The sequence below is a fragment of the Psittacula echo genome (genome assembly GCF_963264785.1).
Source record: "Psittacula echo genome assembly, chromosome: 17".
Taxonomy (NCBI): domain Eukaryota; kingdom Metazoa; phylum Chordata; class Aves; order Psittaciformes; family Psittacidae; genus Psittacula; species Psittacula echo.
The window spans coordinates 3353208-3372317 of record NC_137753.1 but is presented as its reverse complement, the minus strand read 5'-3'; the positions used below and the strand labels follow the sequence as shown (position 1 = coordinate 3372317).

The following is a 19110-nucleotide window of genomic DNA, read 5'->3' as shown; positions in this document are numbered from 1 at the left end:
CTGATGTAATTTCATGGATGGGCCTCATGGGAAGAGGTGCTCTTGCAGCCCTGATCTATTCTCTGTCACCAGCACACTCTTGGGAACCAGGTATCCCAACAGGGAGGTGAGAGGTGTCTGTTCTCCCAAGGAGTGGCCTGTGGTGCCATATTTTCCCCATGTTCCTTTTCTCCTGTAGTGTTCCTGTCATTCTTTGGCATTGCCAGTATTGGGCTAAGCTGCCTGGTGGCTCTGTTCCTGTACCACGTCGTGTTCGGGATCCAGTATCTGGGCATACTCAATGGTGTGGCTGCCTTTGTCATTGTGGGGATTGGTAAGCATGTCCTTACTCAAAACCTCCCTGTGCTGCCTTGCACTCCTGCCTGCAGGTGATGGTGGCAAATGCAGATTGAATTTTCAAGCCCTTTCTCTCCATTACCTGCAAGTGAAATATTTGCAGGTCAGATGTTGAGGGGATCTTTAGCTTGTGTCCCTACTGCGAGCAGAGCATCACAGTCTTCCCCTCTTTTCCCAGGGGTTGATGATGTCTTTGTTTTCATCAACACCTACCGCCAAGCCACCCACCTCAAGGACCTGCGGCTGCGCATGATCCACACCATCCAAACAGCAGGGAAGGCCACCTTCTTCACATCCCTGACCACGGCTGCAGCATATGCTGCCAACATCTTCTCTCAGGTACACTGCAGCTTTGCATTTGGAGCCTTACGTTTCTGCCAAAGGCCCTAACAGAGAGGGGAGCTGCCGCCACCATCTTTCTGCCCTTTCCTCCAACACAGGGCTTACTTGTCCTAGGGGGCTGTTCTTTATCTGCTCTGAGGCAGTGGACACTCTCCCTGTATCAGTATCAAAGGAAATACTTCCTGTGCCACTGATCTAACAGGGTCTAGTGGCTGTCAGACTCCAGCTCAGCTCTTTACCTATCAGGTTAGGTAACTACTACAGCTGAGGTCTGTATGTGCTATTCTCATGTTCCTTTAGATATCTCTTTCTAGCCTGGTGGTTCTGCAGGTGTCCTGCCCCAGTTAATCCATGTTCTCTCTTCCTGTAGATCCCAGCTGTGCATGACTTCGGACTCTTCATGTCGCTGATTGTGTCCTGCTGCTGGGTAGCTGTGCTCTTCACCATGCCAGCTGCTCTTGGAATATGGACCCTTTATGTGTCCCCATTAGAGAGTTCCTGCCAAACCAGGTGAGCTCTGGAGCCTCCTCATGTGGGTAGGATGCTGTTGTGGAACTCATGGCCAAGGCTGTGCAAATCTTGCCCCATGTTCTCAGTTACCCTCACCCCCCCACAGGCAGCTTGGCTTTACCATTCCCTGTTAGTCACTTACAGAAGAGAAATGTAACTTCTACCACTCCAGAATGGAGCAAAATGGAAGGGCCAGGCCCGTCTCTTTCCTCCCAGTGTACACACATGTGCCTCCAAGGACCCAGACTCTGAACTGCCAGTCATACCTCTTCATTGCATCTATGGAGTATTAGAGCCATTTATGTTCTCAGAGCACTTACTGCACAGCTAGATCCTCAAGCTGTGGAGGTACAAGCCCTGCAAGGCAGAGAGATCAGCATTGCTCCTGACTGAGCACAGGCAGGGCATGCAGATTTGTTCTCAGAAGTCAGCACATTTCCCCTTCCCCTGCTCCTTATCACTGCAGATGACCTGGCCTGATTTAATTCATTAGTAAGGAGATGAACTGCTGAAACTGCCATCACTCAGCATGCAGCTCTGATGGCTCAGCTGTGCTTTGTGTATCAACCCAGCCTGCTACTGCTTTGCCGTAGCAGCTCAGCCCCTGACCTCTCAACAATTAGCAATGGAAATGGCTTGTGGCAGTGCCTGTTGTTTTCCCAAGTAATTAGAGCAGGCTGCTGCTCTCTCCTTGTCACTGGAGGAACCCACTGGTAACTCTTTGCAGGATGTGTGGCTTGAAACTCATGCCTTTGTCTCCTTCCCTGCTCCAATCCAGCTGTAATCAGAAGTGCACCAAGAAGAGTGCCTTGCACCTGGCTGAAGGTCTCTTCATTGCCTCGGAGGCCACCTCCAGAGCAGGTGGAGAGACACTTCCCTATCTTGATGATGACATCCCACTGCTCAGCGTGGAGGAGGAGCCTGGTATGTGCCTGCTGTGTAGAACCTTCCTGGGGACCACACTGCCCTGTTCATCCTGCAGTTTTTCCTGTTCATGCTTCGGTTTCCCTACTTTTAAGCTGGAGATTGTGCTGTCACAGGAGGTGGAGGGGTCTGAGCTTGCTAATGGTTGTAAATTGCTTTGAGATCTTCAGTGGGTGTTGATACCTACTTTGCTAATTCTTTTGGGTCTAATGTGGCTTGTACTTCCCGGCTGAAAGCACTGATTGTGACATGGATATAGCCATGGAACACCTAATCTGTAGTACCAGGACAGCTCACCTTTGAGCAAAGAGTTTTTCCCTCTTCCCTGCCATTCAGAGCACTGCATTTGGGAAGCAGGAGAGAGAACACTTTGTTCTCCTGCATCACCTCCTCAGGGCATCTCCTCAGTCACAGCAAGAAGGCAGCAGTTACTTGCCTGAGACTACATAAGTAATCTAGAAAAGCCTAGAATTCCCTGTATGTTGTTAGCAGGAGATGATCCTTCTAGCCCTGATCACAGCTAAGGGTGCTTACAAGGCCATGCTCTTGTACTTGGCTTTTAAAACTTCCTGGGACCTCTTCCTTTTCAAACACCCAACAGAAGAGGTCTGGGCAGTGAGTAGCTTTCAGGCCTAGCAGCAACCTGGAACTGAAAGCAAATGGATCCACAGCTGAGAGCCCATCAATCCCACAGCAGTGTGTGGAGGCCCTCCCTGCAGAGCAGCCCCTGAGCTGCCTTTGGGAGGTAGACAGCTAAGCTTTGGCTCTGTGCTGCAAGAGGTGCCTCCTTAGTATGCCAGAGCCATGTGCAATGGTAATGTATGGAAATAACCCCTTCCCATCCCTTGAGCAGAGTCAACAGCAGGATGCTTTTCTCCAGGGGCCCTTGGGCATCAGGTAGCTTGTGCAGTAGCAAAGCAGCTTGTTCCAGTTGGTGACCAAGCATGGTTTGTGGGTCAGCCATACAACACACCAGGCACACGGACCCTGCTACAGCAAGTGCCTACTTCTCACCTGCAGAGGACAGTACCCTGAGCATCCCTGAGCTAAAGACATCAGATAGTGGCCAGGCTGCTGTCAGGAAGAGTGTGTAATTAGCTGTAAGACATGCTTCATGGCCCAGGGACAGACTTCGCTTGGCCCAAGAAACGTGCAGTGTCTCTGTGATCTTACGGACAATTCCATTGGGATCTGGCAGAGAAAGAACAGCCTGAAGCATAGGCTTTGGACTGAGCTATGGATTTAGAAGTGTAGCTGTCGCATGCAGTGACTCAACAAGGATGCTTCTTGTGGCAGTCACTGCCTCTGCCTGGGTCTTACTCCACGTCTTTAGCTTGAGAGTGGTACAGCACCTTGCAAAAGATGCTGTAAAGGAGAGCAGAAAGCTATGAGAGACACTCACGATACTGAGCACTGAGACTACCTTTGATTTCTCTCTCTTTCTAGTTTCCCTGGAAATGGGAGATGTCCCCTTAGTATCTGTGATGCCAGAAAATCTGCAGCTCCCTGCAGAGAAGAGCAACCGGGGCCACTTGATAACTCGCCTGCAGGAGCTGCTGGAACAGTGGGTGCTGTGGTCCGCAGTGAAGAGGAGATGGGTGATTGTGGGTAAGGAAGGAGTGGGGTATTCCATCTGCATGGATTCTAGAGGATTTAACAGCATCTTAATCAGTCCCTAAGCCTTGATTATTAGTGACAGGAGATTGTGAAAAGGGACACAGTAGTTGGCTTATGGCTCAGTGGGAGAATGTCCCAGGAACAGTCAGTCCCTAAGGGAACTGCATGAGGAACTCTGATGCTTTCCATCCCTTTCTTTTCAGGCAGATCTGACATGGCAAGCCCTCATGGGGTTTTCCAGGCATAGCAGACCAGCTGCCAGTGTGCCTGAGGGGCTGTTCCTTTTTCCTGCTGAAAATACCATCTTTCTGCCACAACCCTGCTGTCTGAGGATGGCCTAGGAGCAAAATGCACGTAGGGTCCCACACACTTAGGGTCTTCTCCTTGCAGGGCTCTTTCTCCTGGTTTTGCTGCTGTCCATATTCTTTGCTAGCCGCCTCCATCCAGCTAGCCGTGCTCCAGTCTTGTTCCGACCAGACACTAACATCCAGGTGCTGCTAGACCTCAAATACAACCTGAGTGCTGAAGGCATCTCCTGCATTACCTGCTCAGGTGAGCGTGCTGGACCCCAGACCAGACCATGGTGGGTGCAGCCTGGCTTAAGGCCTGGGCTGAAGGAGCTGAAACATGAGCTAGAGGCTGACGTTCAAATATCCCATCGCACATTGGGAGAGGGATGCTCGGGTGGCCTGTAGGAGTGAAGTATTTGGAAACGTTTCCTGCTTTAGTCAGGAGCTGCCTGAGTGTTTCTGCTGCAGCAGTTCCTTTACAATCAATGAAAACTGCCTGTTTATATATGCTGGTGACACACCAGTGACCAGCTGAGGGTCTGTGCCTCTGTTCCCTGCTAAGGGTTTAGTGTTCAATAGCAGAGTTCAATAGCAGTGTGTGCAGGGCTGGTAGCTCTCTTGTTGTGCCATTCACTCTTTCCTTCCTGACTAACCTTGTGGGACAGGTTTGTTTCAGGAAAAGCCCCACAGTTTGCAGAACAACATCCGAACCTCCTTGGAAAAAAAGAAGAGGGGCTCAGGGTCACCCTGGGGAAGCAAAGGGAGCATAAGTGATACAGGGCAGCAAGGTAAGTGGGCATGGTAACTCTGACCACGTTTGGATCCGGGGCCCAGGGATCCACTCAGGTGAAAAACTGAATTACAGGATCTCTGAAGAGCTGATGGGGAATAAATCTCTTCAGCCCCTGTCTTGCTGAGCCTAGTGCTGGATGCAAGGGGCATGTTACAGTTCCCATTCCCCTGAATGCCTCCTGCTCTCTAGGTCATGGTCCTGTAACCCCGCTGGCAGTATAGTGACAAATCCCTTTGGTCTGCATACAGGGCCAGGAGCACAGAGCTGTTGCATCCCAGTCCTGTGTCAAAGCCTTGTTGACAGGCTATGAGGAGAATAAATTCAGCCTCCTTTGCAGAGGATTTTGAGGATAAAAGTGGTGTTGGGCCAGGTCCCGAGCTGACATCAGTCAGTTAAGCCATCAGGAATTACTGCAGCTGAGGATATATTTGTGAAAACCTGTGAAAGCTGTGCTGTGCTGCTGAGAGGCAGAGCCTGTGCCTGCTGCCCCACAGGGGATGGTACATCAGAACACACCAGAAGAGCCCTCTGCTTTGGTGCTGCCTGTGTCTATAGGATTCAGTGATTGAGAAGTACCACTCGCCCTCATACCCTCTGTCTTCTTCAGATCTCCAGGGGACTGTGTACATCTCCAAGTCCAGAAGCAAGGGAAGGCCGGCTGTCTACAGATTCTCACTCAATGCCAGTGTCCCTGCCCCCTGGCAGATGGTGTCACCGGGAGATGGGGAGGTGCCTTCATTTCAGGTGAGTCACTCCAGGGGTGTTGGACCCCTCTATCAGGTGTGCAGCACTCAACAGGTGAGCCCAAGAGCCTTCTCCTGTTTCTCCACGGGGTTGTAGGTAGCTCAGGGTGAAGCTTCATAGACTCATAGGGCGCTGCAGCAAGGTGCTAACACAGAGGGCATTGTGCCTGGCATCAGTAAAGGTGACACCTTGTAGTGCCACAGGACTTACCTGCTGTTAGTGTGATGTGACTGTTAGCAACAGGAGCAGAAGTGTGGGTGTCTGTGGATATCAGATGAGGCCTGGCATCATCAGCTGAGCTATTCTAGTAGGAACTGCTACTGAGACAGCTCACAGCCTCCTGTCCATCCACAGACACAGGCAAGCAGCCAGCACTGCTTGTGCACAGGCCATGTTGGTCACACACCCCCAGGAGGACTCGCTTGCAGGCATTCCTCACCCCTGACAGAGCAGCCACCGTTCAGCCTAGGCCACAGAGAATGGGGGTGGTGAGGGGCCCCATTACACGCTGGGGAGGAGGCAGGCTGGGGGCTGGCCGGGTTTGTGCTTGCAGTGCTCATTCTGTGTGGCTGTGCCAGTGCTCAGGGAGGAGGGGCGTGTGTGATGCTAATGTGCAACAGGCTGCAACCCTGTGGAGTTAAGTGTCTGTTTTCATTAATCCATTGCTTAGGTGTATAGAGTGCCTTTCGGTAACTTCACCAGGAAGCTGACAGCTTGTGTGTCCACAGTAGGGCTGCTTAAGCAGACGAGCCCCAGGAAGTGGATGATGACCACCTTGTCCTGTGACACCAAGAGAGGCTGGAAGTTCGACTTCAGTTTCTACGTGGCCGCCAAGGAGCAGCAGCGAACACGGTAACCTTCCAAAACCCACCCAGGGGCAGGCAGCAAAACCAGCACAGCACAGCTGAGTGGCTGATATGGTTTGCCTAATGTCCTGTGCCAGTCCTGCCCTCCATTGGTGACATCCATGGTCCTAGAACTTGCTTTGCTATATATGTAACCCATCTTTGCAAAGTTACTTTGCAAGCCTGTAGCATCATTAGTGTGCCAAAGGCTTGACAGGGGCAGAACTGTGACTGGGGGCTTCTTTGGGTGGCAGAAAGACATTGCCCATCTGGATCTTGCCCTTACCCACCTGAACTCTTGGGCTGAGTAGGCAGCACAGAATAAGCAATGATTAGAGATCCAGGCCTCGGGTTGCTCACCTTTTCCTTCTGTCCCTGAGCACATCTGTTTCCATGTAATGCTTTGGACATGTCTTTACTGCCTCTGGTCCCCCATAACAAACTTTCTTTGCTGCACAGGAAGCTGTATTTTGCCCAGTCGCACAAGCCCCCTTACCATGGCCGAGTGTGTGCAGCACCTCCTGGCTGTCTTCTCAGCTCTAGCCCAGATGGACCCACCAAAGGCATTCTTTATGTTCCCAGTGAGAAAGGTAAGCAAATGAGGACCTGTTCAGCCACGCCTGGCTGTCAGATCCACAGAGTCAGACCTTTTTTTTGCTGCCTTCTGGGGTAACCAACCTTTCTTCTGTATTTGCCAGCAGCACCCAAAGCAAAGCTGTCAGCCACTTCTGGATTTAATCCTTGCATGAACACAGGCTGCGGGAAGCCGGCAGTGCGGCCGCTGGTGGACACAGGAGCCATGGTGTTCGTGGTGTTTGGTATCAGAGGTGTTAATCGCACGAGGCACCTGGACAACCACGTCATTGGAGACATGGTACACACATTCTGCATGCTCAGGGCTGATGAGTGAAGGGTGGCCTCCCTGGATGGTGTTTACTTAATCCCCACAGCATAAGCAGCATGGTCCGGTGGTCTAGACAGATGGAATAGCAGACATGGTCACATTGTGATGGGTCAAAAGTACACTGCTATTTTTAGCAAATTCACAAGTAATGGAGATCAGGAAGCCCTCTCTGGAATCACTTCAGACTTTCCAGAAAATCCCTTTCTGAGTGCAGTGTCTAACCTACTTGTGAGTCTCAGTTTGGCTTTCCAAAGGAGTTTAGAAGCAAACCCATCTAGAGCTCAGTATGAAAATCTCCCTGCAAATTGAAGATCCAGGGAACTGATGTTTTCTGTAATTGCTTATCTTGTTTTGAGGTATTAACATGAAAAAATACAAATCAGTCACTCAGAGGAAAGGTTACTAAATGTGACTCTTGAAGGAGCAGCTCATCTCCCAGAGCTGATACCTTGACACATTCACTGCCTTTCCCCAGAAAACTCATGCTTCGCTCTGGTCACTTGGCAGATGCACTTCAGCTTTCTGCTCTTCCTCTTCCTACCTTCTTATTGGGGGGTACTGTTGCAGGATCAGCTTTTGCTTGTTTCCTTTGAAGGGGGCAGTGTGAAATGCAGGCAGTGGAGTGGGCACAAAGCTGGAGCACTGCCAGGCATTCAGAGCTGTTCCTTAGCAGACCCTCATGGTTTGGGGCATGGTGCCTGTTCATTTATCAATGCTTCCGTCACACTGCCTGACTTTTGGGGGGACACATGTACTTTCTTCCTGTGTTACCACATGTACTTTCTTCCTGTATTATCTAGTAAGGCAGAGATGTCTGGTGGGCTTTTCCACCATACAACATGTGGTCTGTTTAAGCTAGTCCCAGGCTGTGTAGCTTCTGCCTTCTTGTGCCAGTTGCTGTGTATCTGCCTCACATGTGGTTCTCTTGTTGTTGTGTCTCCTTGTGAAAGGGCAGCGTTATCTATGATGACAGCTTTGACCTCTTCAAAGAGATTGGCAACCTGTGCCGCCTCTGCAAAGCCATCGCCAGCAACATGGAGCTGGTGAAGCCAGGAGGGGCTCAGTGCCTGCCCTCTGGTAGGTAGAACTAACACCAACACAGGGTCTTTAGGGAGATCCTGGGTCCCTGGGTGGAGACTGGTTCTCGCCCTCCAGTCTGAGGAGTGTGGCTTCTAAGGGCTTTTAAACATTCAGGTCCTGGCTTGATAAAGCACCAGTCAGTAGTGGATACAGGCAGTGCAGGGAGGGGAGGCGTTTCTTAGCAGTCAGCTCTCCTCACCTGGCTGCAGCACAGCTCTACCTGTTTCCACCTGGCTTAAGTCACAGCTCCCATCTCCATGAGCCGTTCACCTCATGCTTCCATGTGTTGTGCCAACTGTTTTGGGGATGAGAAAGACAGAGTAAGTGGGACAGGAATATCAGTTCTGCAGCTCTGCCTGCAGCAGTATTTGTTTGAGCTGGGGTCCTCAACAGCAAACCAGAAAGGGTGGCTGCTTCTTGCTGCCTCCTTTTCTTCCACAGCAACTTTACCCTTCTAGAACAGGCCCCTGGTCATGCTTTCTAGGACATAAGAGAAATGGTCTCCTTAACTCCAAATACACTGGGCATATTTTTCAGGATTTAATCCAGTGTAAAGAAGAACAGAATTGCATCTGTTCTTTCCAGTCATAGGTATTGCTTGTGATACAGTCTTTTGGACAAGTAAATATCTTTATATTAGCAAATCACTCCTGATCTCATTGGGATGAGGCTGTTCACTGCCCCTGTGGCTTCTAACCAGTGACTGTCTCTTCCAGCTTCAGAGGTCACAAGGTTGTGGAGATGAGTCTAGGAAGCGTATACTGGCTTCAGCCAAAAGCCAGTCTCATGCCTGGAGAAGATCCCTGCCAGGCCATGCAGACAGCTTCTCAGTGCCTGCTGTTTGTACTGCTTCCTGACAGCTGGGGACAAACAGCAGTGGTGGTGTCCTGTCCAGTGCTGATGGCACAGAGTGCCTCCTCAAGCTAGCAGCAGCTGAGCACTCTGGTGCTGAGACCTCAAGGGCTTTGGCAAGGGGAAGCAGCTGCTGGCAAATGGGGCCTGCATCTCTTGTGTGCGTGTTTGGTTTTGGTTTTGGGGTGGTTTTGTGAGTCGGGTTCTCCCCCTGCTCTAGTGTGCTTCCTTTCCCTGTCCTCCATCCCTTGATTTTTCTTTCTCTCCAGGTTACAGCATCTCCTCCTTTCTGCAGATGTTGCACCCTGAGTGCAAGAACATCCCCGAGCCAAACCTGCTGCCTGGACAGCTCTCTCATGGGGCAGTGGGGGTGAAGGATGGGAAGGTGCAGTGGATCTCCATGGCATTTGAATCGGTGAGCACATGGCATTGTCATATATTCCTCTGAACAGTTACTTCATGTCATTTCGGGGGGTTTAGCTCTGCTCTTTCTACTCTGGCCACTCATTTGCATACACAATTTAGTGTTTGTGCCTTGATGCAGACGAATGTCTGCACTCACAAGGTGGTAGAAGTGGCTGCTTATGCCACAACTTGCTCTTACCATGGGAGTGCAGGCAAAGAGCTCATGGCAGATTAGCCACTGCAGCTCCAGCTGGTTTGTTCTGCCTCTTGCCTTCCAACACATACACTGCCCAAAAGAGCAGGACATGAGAATAACATGGAGAATAACATGTTCATCTTGTTACAGACAACCTACAAAGGGAAATCTTCCTTCCAGACGTATGCTGACTACCTGAAATGGGAAACGTTCCTACAGCAGCAGCTCCAGCTCTTCCCAGAGGGCTCTGCTCTCCGGCACGGTTTCCAGACCTGTGAGCACTGGAAGCAGATCTTCATGGAGATCATAGGCAAGTGACTGCTATGTTTCAGTCCCTGAGGAGTCCACGCTCTCTGATACATCCTCATTGCACGCTCTGTCCCATCTGATGTGCACATGTTGTATCTTCAGTCCCTTACCGTTGCTGTGCAAACTCATACAGCCTGTTTCTGCTCCAAGCAGAGTACACTGTCAAACTCCTAGGCAGAGCCTAGGGAAATAGAGGAAGGAAGGAACTCTACCCTGCTGATGTGAGAGACAAGAAGCTGATCACCAGCTTTCTGCTTTAATCCTCCCCTGCCCATGTTCCCCAGTGTGAGTCCCTGCCTGACTTGTTGCTAGCAAGGGACGTAGTGCCTTTCTCATCCCAACTGTCACCTTCCAGGTGTCAAATTAGGTGGCTCTTCTGTTGCAGGAGTGCAGAGTGCCCTGTACGGTCTCGTCCTCTCGCTGGTTATCTGTGTGGCTGCAGTAGCAGTGTTCACCACTCACATCCTCCTGCTGCTGCCAGTGCTGCTCAGCATTCTAGGTAAAATCACAACTCCAATGTATTAAGCTTTCCCTTTGCCTGAAATTAGTGGGTTGTGGCACTGCTGAGTCTCTGCTGATTTTAACTGAATTGCTCTAACTCTGAGTAAACCTTTTTGGCTTTCCAGGAGCTAGTCCTGGGAACACCCAGGTGAATGGGAGAAACTCCACAAACGCACACTGGGAAAGATTTGTGTGTCTTAATTCCCAGTGTGCTTTATCTACACAATCCCTTCTATTTGTTTAAGTAAGGGGTTTAGCAACACAAATGCCATCCCTGCCTGTTATGTATAATAATGTGATTAAGTCCCACATGCTCTGAATCACAATTGCACTACTTCCCAAGGATCTGCATCACGGCTGCTGTTTCCAAGCAGTGGGAGATTTGAAAAGCTGAATATTTTAGTGGTTTTGTTAGTATTTGAAGCAAATGTGTAAATAGTTCCCTCTCCCTGGCTGGTGATTTGACGAGATTGTGGTTTAAGTGTGTTGCTAAACTTTGCAGTTGAAGAATCAAATCTGTCATTTTGAAACCACTTTAGGCTCCCACACATGGCTCACAAACGTCACTCTTGCCTTTAAGAAAAGCCTGTGCGTGAGCACAGCCTGTGTGTAACTCTAACAAGCAAAACTAAGGGTCCTCTTTCCTGCAATGCACATGAGCACACATGCACACTTGCCTGGGCTTGGATTCATAACCCTTAGTCTAGATTGGCATCGGTCTGTCAGTTTTGCCAAAGCAGCCTCTTTTCATGTCCCATGTCACTGTCCCCAGCAGGTCCTATATTGAATGGTCCCTGTGGCAGTAGAAGGTGAGGAAGTGTTTGCAGGGAGCATATAGAGGATTTGGACAGGCTAGAATGCAGAACTGCAGGGGTATGATCCCAAACACCCCAGTGACTGACTTGTATCAATAGGGCTTGGGCAGCAGTCCCAGACTCCCTTTAAATGTGCCTAACATGACCTTTTTCACACAGGGGTGGTCTGCTTAGTGGTGACCATCATGTACTGGTCTGGCTGGGAAATGGGTGCTGTGGAAGCCATCTCCCTCTCCATCCTTGTTGGCTCCTCTGTAGATTATTGCGTGCACTTGGTGGAGGGCTACCTGCTGGCAGGGGAAAACCTGCCACTGCACCAAGCAGAGGTGAGCTCTTTCCTTCCATTCCTATCCATTTCCTTCCTTTTATCCATTCCCTTTATGCCCTCCATGCCACTTGGCTGTGATGCAGGACCTCAAGCACAATGGTCAAGAGGGGATGTGTCTTGCCACCCTCACAGCATGCCTGGAATGCTTGCTGCTTGTCCAGCTGACTGGTCAGAGACTGATGTGCACCTGAGTACAGTCAACCCAGCTGAGGGTGCAGCCCCATGTGCTTGTCCCCACTCCCCCTAACGCTGCTGTCCCTCGGCAGGACCCCAGAGCGTGCCGCCAGTGGAGGACAGTTGAAGCCGTGCGTCACGTAGGGGTAGCCATCGTCTCGAGTGCCGTCACCACCGTGATTGCCACCGTCCCGCTCTTCTTCTGCATCATCGCCCCTTTCGCCAAGTTTGGGAAGATCGTGGCCCTCAACACAGGAGTCTCCATCCTGTACACGTTAACTGTGAGCACAGCCCTGCTGAGCATCATGGGGCCTGGCACCTTCACCCGCAGCAGGACTTCCTGCCTCAAGGCTGTGGTGGGGGTGCTGCTTGCTGGCCTGCTGGGTCTATGCATCTGCCTCGTCCTGCTGAAGAGTGGATTTAAGATCCCTCTCCCCAATGGGACAGCCCTGTAGACCCTATGCCAAGAGCCATGTGCTCTGTCCTCTTGCTCCCTTTCTTTTTTCTTTTTCTTTTTTTTTTTTTTTAAAGGATATTTTTTGTAAGAAAAAGAGGAAAAAAGCCCTAAAAAAACCCAACAACCCTTTTCCAGAAGTCTTTCAACTCCAGATGCACTTTATTTTCTAATGAGTTTTGCTCTAAACTTGTATTTATTTTGGGTAGTGATGGATGATGGACAGTGAGGGCTGTCCAGCGGATGCCTCAGCCTGTGAGGAGGAGGGGAAGAGATCTCCTCTCAGTTTTCTTTCTGCTTTGCTTTTCTTTCCTTTTTTTTTTTTTTTGTCTCTCTTTTTGTAATGAAGAGTTTTCTGGAACGGCAAAGCTAAAAGGGGAGAAGTTGGGAAGGCCATCTGATCCCTTTCTAAACCCTTCCCTTTGTCTCTCCCCTTGGTCAGCACTGCAACAATGACTCTGGAGGTGATGTCCTACCCCATGACAAGCCTGTGCCTCATTACCCAAGCCTTGGAAAACAGCAGTGAGCTGTTGGACAGGCCTGGGAAATAGGGTTATCTGGACCCCTTTGCTGTGCCCTGTACCCAAGCTAAACCAGCACTGAACTTGCTGCAGAGGAGCTCTTATCGTGGGATTGTCATTGTGGGATCTGAAGTAGAGATGTTGGGTGGTACCACCTGCTTTCCTCATTTGTGGAGGGTGTCAGGATGCATGGCTTTCCCTTTCTTTCTGAAGGGACAATGCCCTCAGCAGCCTGTCCTTGTCTCCTTCATCTTGATGTTCTTTAGGGCAGAGATAAAGCAGACAGCCTTGAGGTCCCCGCAAAGCCTTTTGGTCTTAACCTGAGGATAGAATCATAGAATGGTTTGGGTTGGAAAGGACCTTAAGATCATCCAGTTCCAGCCCCCAAATGAGCTTTAGGATGTCCATCCATTGTGGAGACATGAGGGCAGCAGAGCTTCAGCCTGCAGCTGCTGCCTGCTCAAAGCAGATGGTTTATATTACAGTAAAATGAAGTCACAAACTGCTGCCATTAACAAGTACATTTTAAGCATCACTGATTCTATCATATTTTTAAAATTGAAATAGCTAAGTGTGTGTATTGATATGCAGCACATCTGGCCCTTGGCAGAAGAGGAGGGGTTGGACCCACTTGGAGATGCATTAAACATTATTTACAGGGGGGTGGACAGAAAGCAGCCTGACTTCATTTGTTTCCAGATACCATGTCCCTGGTGACTTTGTGTTCTCTGTCTGGATTGACCCCCCCTTTTTAAGATGAGAATTCCAGGAAGCCCATCCCCATTGTCAGCCAAGTTCTGAGGACTGTGCTGCTGAGACAGACCAGCAGCTGCTTCTGCTTGGCTCAGTGCATCCCAGCTCTGATCCCTGCCTCAGTGCATCCGTGCTCTGATCCCTGCCAATCTTATACCTTCACATCATGTCATTCCTGTGAGACTGGATTAAATGTTTGTTCTTCAAGGAGGTTCCCCAAGGTGTCAGCTGGAGAAGAGTGCCAGGACAGGACCCTTGTTGATGCTAGGGGCAATCCAGAGCAATCCTGCTGCAGGCAGTGAGGGTGGTGAGAGCATGAGCAGAACAGACTTGGTTTCTTCTTCACCACCCCATGGTGCAGCTGAGTCACCCTTTCCGGCAAAGTGTGAAATGTTCCTTGGCACCTACCCCTGATCTGCACCAGCTCCTTCATAACGAACCCCGTGGCCATGAATAAGTGGCTCTGGGAAGGGTTTTTGACTATCCTTAAGCTGTGCTGCTGTGCACAGTTCAGCCCCAGCACTGATCTGTAAGTCAGGCTTTCACCTATCCTCCTTCAAATTGAACTACTGGTGGTGTCCTCAGCACTGTGAGTGGCAGCCACCGTAGAGGGCAGTGTGCTGATGAGACCCATGTGGCTATGTGGGTGCTGCAAGGGTGAGAAAGGTGGCCCTAGTGCTGCTGCTAAGGGTGCTGGTGGCTTGACCTGAATTTAGCTAATGCTTCCAGTTCCTTGGAGTGATTAAATCTGATGGATATTTCCAGGTCACCAGAGAAGAGAATAAGGTGCTGACTGCACCCTTAGAAGCAGTTCTTTCTTCTGAGAGCATGAAGAAACCTTGAAAGGCCTTTAAGACAAGGCATAGATGTGCATTGAATCCTGCAAAGTTTAAAGCTCATTTAAGCTCCTCATGTTCTATGTTATAAAAAGGCTCTCTCTATAAGCCCATCCACCCCAGAGTGATTCTGGACACACCATGCTGGGACCATTCATTGAGCCACTCTTGGAAGGCAAAGATTAATTTCAAAGCAGTGGGAAACCTTTAATGTCTCTTGGGTCTGATCTGGCAGTGCCTGATCCACAGACAGAAATAGCAGAGTTCTTGGGACCTGACAGGATCTCTCCTGATTCCCAGAGCAGGCAGGGGAAAAGGACAAGCTAGCATATTCCCTGCTCATCTCTGCCCAGCCCAGGCTCACTCAGTGCAGAAGGGCTGGCTGGTATTTGCCACCAAGGCATCACCTTGCCCTTGTTTGTGGTACTGAGAGAGCCATGGCTGGAGCAATTCAGGAAGGAAAGTAACAGACTGAGAGGTAAGTGTAGAGCTGTAGCAGATGGTTCACAAAAGCATAGTGAGGAGATCATGCCCCTCCAGCAAGGAAACTGAGGTAAGGAGAGGAGGAGGAACTTACACCAGAATGTAGCAGAATGGCAGAAGAGCCAGGAGATGATCCTGGGGCATTCTTCTCACTGCAAAGACTCACTGGTTGTTGGTAACCTGAAAATGTGATTGAATATAGTCATAACACTTGTCTTAAGATCTAGCTAGCCATTTGTCCCATCACTATTTCACTGTGCACACTTCTGTGGTCAGGGTAGCTGGTGTTTTCTCCATCTACCATGGAGTGAAAGAGGCTTAAAGGTGGCGCCCAGCCTTCTGCAAGCATCTGTGGAGTCAGTAAATCAGTAGCAGGTGTGTACATCCATCTTCATGTAGGCAGCATCCTCCTTGGGACTAGAAAACACTCATAAAATTATAGAGGTAAGAAAATGGATGGGTTTATCTGAGCAAATGTGAAGGTGGGGCTGACAGCCCTGCTGGGAATTGGTGCCCCGAGGCAGATGCTTGTAGCAATAAAACACAAGGCCTCACCTGTCTGGCACTGTTCTGGGAGCAGATGCTTGCCCTAAATTAATTCATCCCTTATCTCTGCCTCTTCTTTCTGTGATGACTGCTCTGCTTCCCAGACCATCTCTTGGGTCCTGTTTTGCTTTGCAAGAATTAGCCCTCTCTGTGGTAGATTCTCGTGCCTAAGGTGCTCACAGAGTCTGGACTGAAGTGGCTGAAGATAGTCTCAGGGAGAATTTCTCAGGCAGAGGAAGGTTGGGAGTTAAAATGCTCCATATGAAGCTGTCAGTTTTGATGGATTTAAACAATAGAGCACAGCAGACCAGCCTCACTTGAAAAAGAATGCTCTGATTTTCCATTTCAAAACAATCTTGCTGCAATTAAAAAGAGAGGTACCCAAGTTCTCAGTTATAGCACACTGCAAGGGAGTATTTCTCTTAACTGCCCACTCCTTTATTTCTACTAAATCCTGTTTTGAGGGTTACATTCTGAAAAGCTGATGGTAGTTTCAGGATGGGAGTCATCCTAAAACTCTGCAGTCTCCTAGAAAACAGAGCAGGTCCTGTCCTGACCAGCAGCTGTCTGCCTGCCAGCCCAGGGCAGTCACAGAAGGACACTGCTGCCCAGTGCTGAAGCACTGTGATACACGTACAGAGCTGGTGTTGCTGCTCTTTGCCTTCAGTGGAGCTGCTGAGTGCGTTCAAGGCTCCCCATGGCTGTGGACACTCAGGGGAGGGTGAGTCTCTGCTCACAACAGCCATGTCAAGATCAGGTGGCAGTGTTCAAGGCTAGGCTGGACAGGGCTTGGAGCAGCCTGCTCTAGTGGAAGGTGGCCCTGCGTGTGGCAGGGGTTGGAACTGGGTGATCTTAACATCCTTTCCAACCCAAACCATTCCATGATTTCATGACTTGAAAAATCAGTGTCAGAGAAAGGAATAGACCCCAGTCTCCTCACTCTGTTTCCTTATGTTGTGGGGCCTCTTCAGGTGCTGGATTCAGGAGGGGTCTGTAAGGCAACTAGAGCATCGAGTTTGGCCACTGACCTCAGCAATGCCAAAGCTGCAGATCCCAAAAGGGGATCAGTGGCTGAGCTGGGCTGTGCTTCTCAGTCCCTGCTGGATCTGAAACTATGCCAGAGCAAAGGCAGCCTGAGAAATCTCCCCAAGGAGAAGGATGTGTGGCATGCTCACAGTGTTCCCGTACCACTGATATGGCAGTCTGGATGCAGTGGTCTCCGAAGGGTCCTGGCTTTGTCTCTGCTGGAGCAAACTGGGATACTGCTCTATTGCATCTAATTCTTTTAGCTTGTCCTGCACTGAATTTTCTTACCAGAGCAGCCTGTCCTTCTGGAAGATGATAAAAGGCATTTTATTTAACCCTGTGGCATGTATCAATCCTCCCACACTGTCCACCAAGGAAGCTATGCTGAGTGATCTGCAGGACAAATTCAGCTTCTTTGTTACTTCCAAAATCACCCCTCACCCCAAATAGCACACAAGCCATAGGTTACAGGTTTTTCAGAGGCTGCTGCTAACCAGTACTCAGGGTCCTGGAGCTAAAAGTCTTTCAAGGCCTGTCTCCATCCTGAGGATGCTGTTGTTTGGCTGTTTGGCTTTCCTCTTCTTTGGGGATGGAGGCAATGGCCAGGACCAGAGCATCAAGCACATCTGCAGCAAGGTTTGCAGGGGGAAGAAGAGAACAAATGGGAGGGAGGATGGTCCAAAAGCCAAGGTGTGAGCACCCGCAAGGACAGAGGGAGGGCACTGCTGTTTCACCACGTTGTGTGCAGACCTTATAGTGTCAGTTCTCAGAGTGATGTAGCACAATTCCCAATGTACATGTGTTACTTTTGTAAGTTGTCTCCTGCCCTCACTATTTTCAGTGTTTCTTGATTTTTGGAGACTGTTGTAAATAAAAGATTTTGACATTCGCACGTTTGGGTCCCTCGCTCATCACCACGTTACTGCTGCATGTAAATGTAGTGCGGGCCAGAGCAACAGTGATACATTGTGTAAGTAATGCAGTGGGGATGAGGCCACGTGCACAAGATTGTCTGCTCCTGCTGCTGAGATCAGGCTCCTTGAAGCCAATTCGCCACATCCAGAAAAGCTGATAGTCTGGAAAAGCCAGCTCAGGATTCCACGCAGAGCTGCAAGAGGAAGAGGTTTAGCCAAGTCTTAGGGAGGCCTTTTACTCCTCCATTCCATACCGTGCTTCTTCCAGTACACAAAGATTGCACTCCTGCAATGACTCCACATGAAGGGGATTCATCTGCCTGCTCCTGCTTGGTCAAGGTTTTGCCTCTTTATCTTTGGCTTGCAGCAGCCAAATGCTACACTGCACGTGCCAGGGCCATGCTGAACTGATGTGTGCCGAGGCCAGCAGCAGGATAGGAGGAGAGCCATGCATTCACCTCTCTGCAGCCATGCTGAGTGGGGTTTGCTCCCCATACCCTCTCATTTGGGTGTGCTCATCTCTACTTGGCTATGCTGCTGCTGGAACAGAGACCATCGAGCACACATCACAGCAACAGCTTCCCATGTTGTCACTTCTACGCATGAGGGCAAAACTACTGGTAACATCTCCATTGTAGTGAACACCAGGAAGGCCAGGGTCATATTCTGATGAGTAAGAAAACACTGCAGTATCTACAGAAAGGAGTAATTCATTCCCTTGAATGAAAAGTTGGGCATTGCAGGTTGGAGGGGGGTTACGCTCAAGCCTGCTGATAGGAAATTGATGGGCAAGGCTAGGCTTGGTTTTGGCTTCAAGTTCAGCCCCTTTCCCCAAGAGCCTTCACAATGGGCACTGTGGACCCCAGGGGCAGTGAGTGTTTCCTTCTGCAGGACTGGGGCACCCGCTGGCAGTGGTGAGTGAGAGCCCAGGGCTGCCAAAGGTGGGGATCGGGGTGCCCTGGGGTATGGCAGCCACAGGCAGAGATGGGCAGTGATTCCATAGCTCTTCAGGCTGCTGGGCTGAGGAAGGGTTTGGGACAGGAGAAGGGACTCTGAGGATGGATTACCTGTGGCAATCGCTGCTCACTGTTCATTTCAAGCTGGCAGAGACAGGGAGGAATTGCGTTTCTACCTGTGGGAGCCTGTCCATGCAGGGCCGCTGGCCTGTGCTAACGCTGATGGTCCACACCAGAACGTGCTGCTTGGCACAGCCCCATCACTTCTTCCAGGTGAGTGAGCCTGGTGTGAGGTCTTCATCACACACAGCAGCTGCTATACCAAGCTGTGGCACAGTGAGGTCTCCATCGCCTCCCCATTGCCCCACCAGCACCGAGGGGCTCTACCTGCACCCTTCTCCCATGAGCTCCTTCCCACTCAAACCCAACCCCGCAGCTCCAATTCTGTGCTACTGAAGGAGAACAACCACCTCCGAGGAACCTCGTACGGCAGCCAGCCTGCCCTCCCTACCGACAGCACCCATCCCTGTGCCTTTGTCCCTGCGAGACTCCAGGGGAGCCGGAAAGCTGGGGCTCATCCGTGCCCCTTGTTGTGGGGGGGAAGGCGCTAACATGGCTGAAGCTCCATGAGGGGAAGGGGGCGGTGTGTTCCCGCC

The 19110-nt window shown here is 50.4% G+C and overlaps 1 protein-coding gene across 1 annotated transcript in view; it reads left to right on the top strand.

Annotated features, from left to right (window-relative positions):
* The window catches only part of DISP3 (dispatched RND transporter family member 3), a 137017-nt gene extending 119688 nt beyond the window's left edge, over positions 1-17329 (top strand). The window contains exons 5-21 of the mRNA XM_080631095.1: positions 179-313; positions 515-675; positions 1049-1188; positions 1967-2112; positions 3559-3720; positions 4120-4281; positions 4685-4807; positions 5420-5556; positions 6227-6408; positions 6861-6991; positions 7100-7275; positions 8256-8382; positions 9507-9652; positions 9989-10148; positions 10533-10646; positions 11623-11789; positions 12058-17329. Of these exons, the coding sequence (XP_080487221.1) occupies positions 179-313; positions 515-675; positions 1049-1188; positions 1967-2112; positions 3559-3720; positions 4120-4281; positions 4685-4807; positions 5420-5556; positions 6227-6408; positions 6861-6991; positions 7100-7275; positions 8256-8382; positions 9507-9652; positions 9989-10148; positions 10533-10646; positions 11623-11789; positions 12058-12420 (2732 nt within the window). The 3' untranslated portion in view covers positions 12421-17329. The remainder of the gene's footprint in view (positions 1-178; positions 314-514; positions 676-1048; positions 1189-1966; positions 2113-3558; positions 3721-4119; positions 4282-4684; positions 4808-5419; positions 5557-6226; positions 6409-6860; positions 6992-7099; positions 7276-8255; positions 8383-9506; positions 9653-9988; positions 10149-10532; positions 10647-11622; positions 11790-12057) is intronic.
* Positions 17330-19110: the final 1781 nt, after the last annotated feature.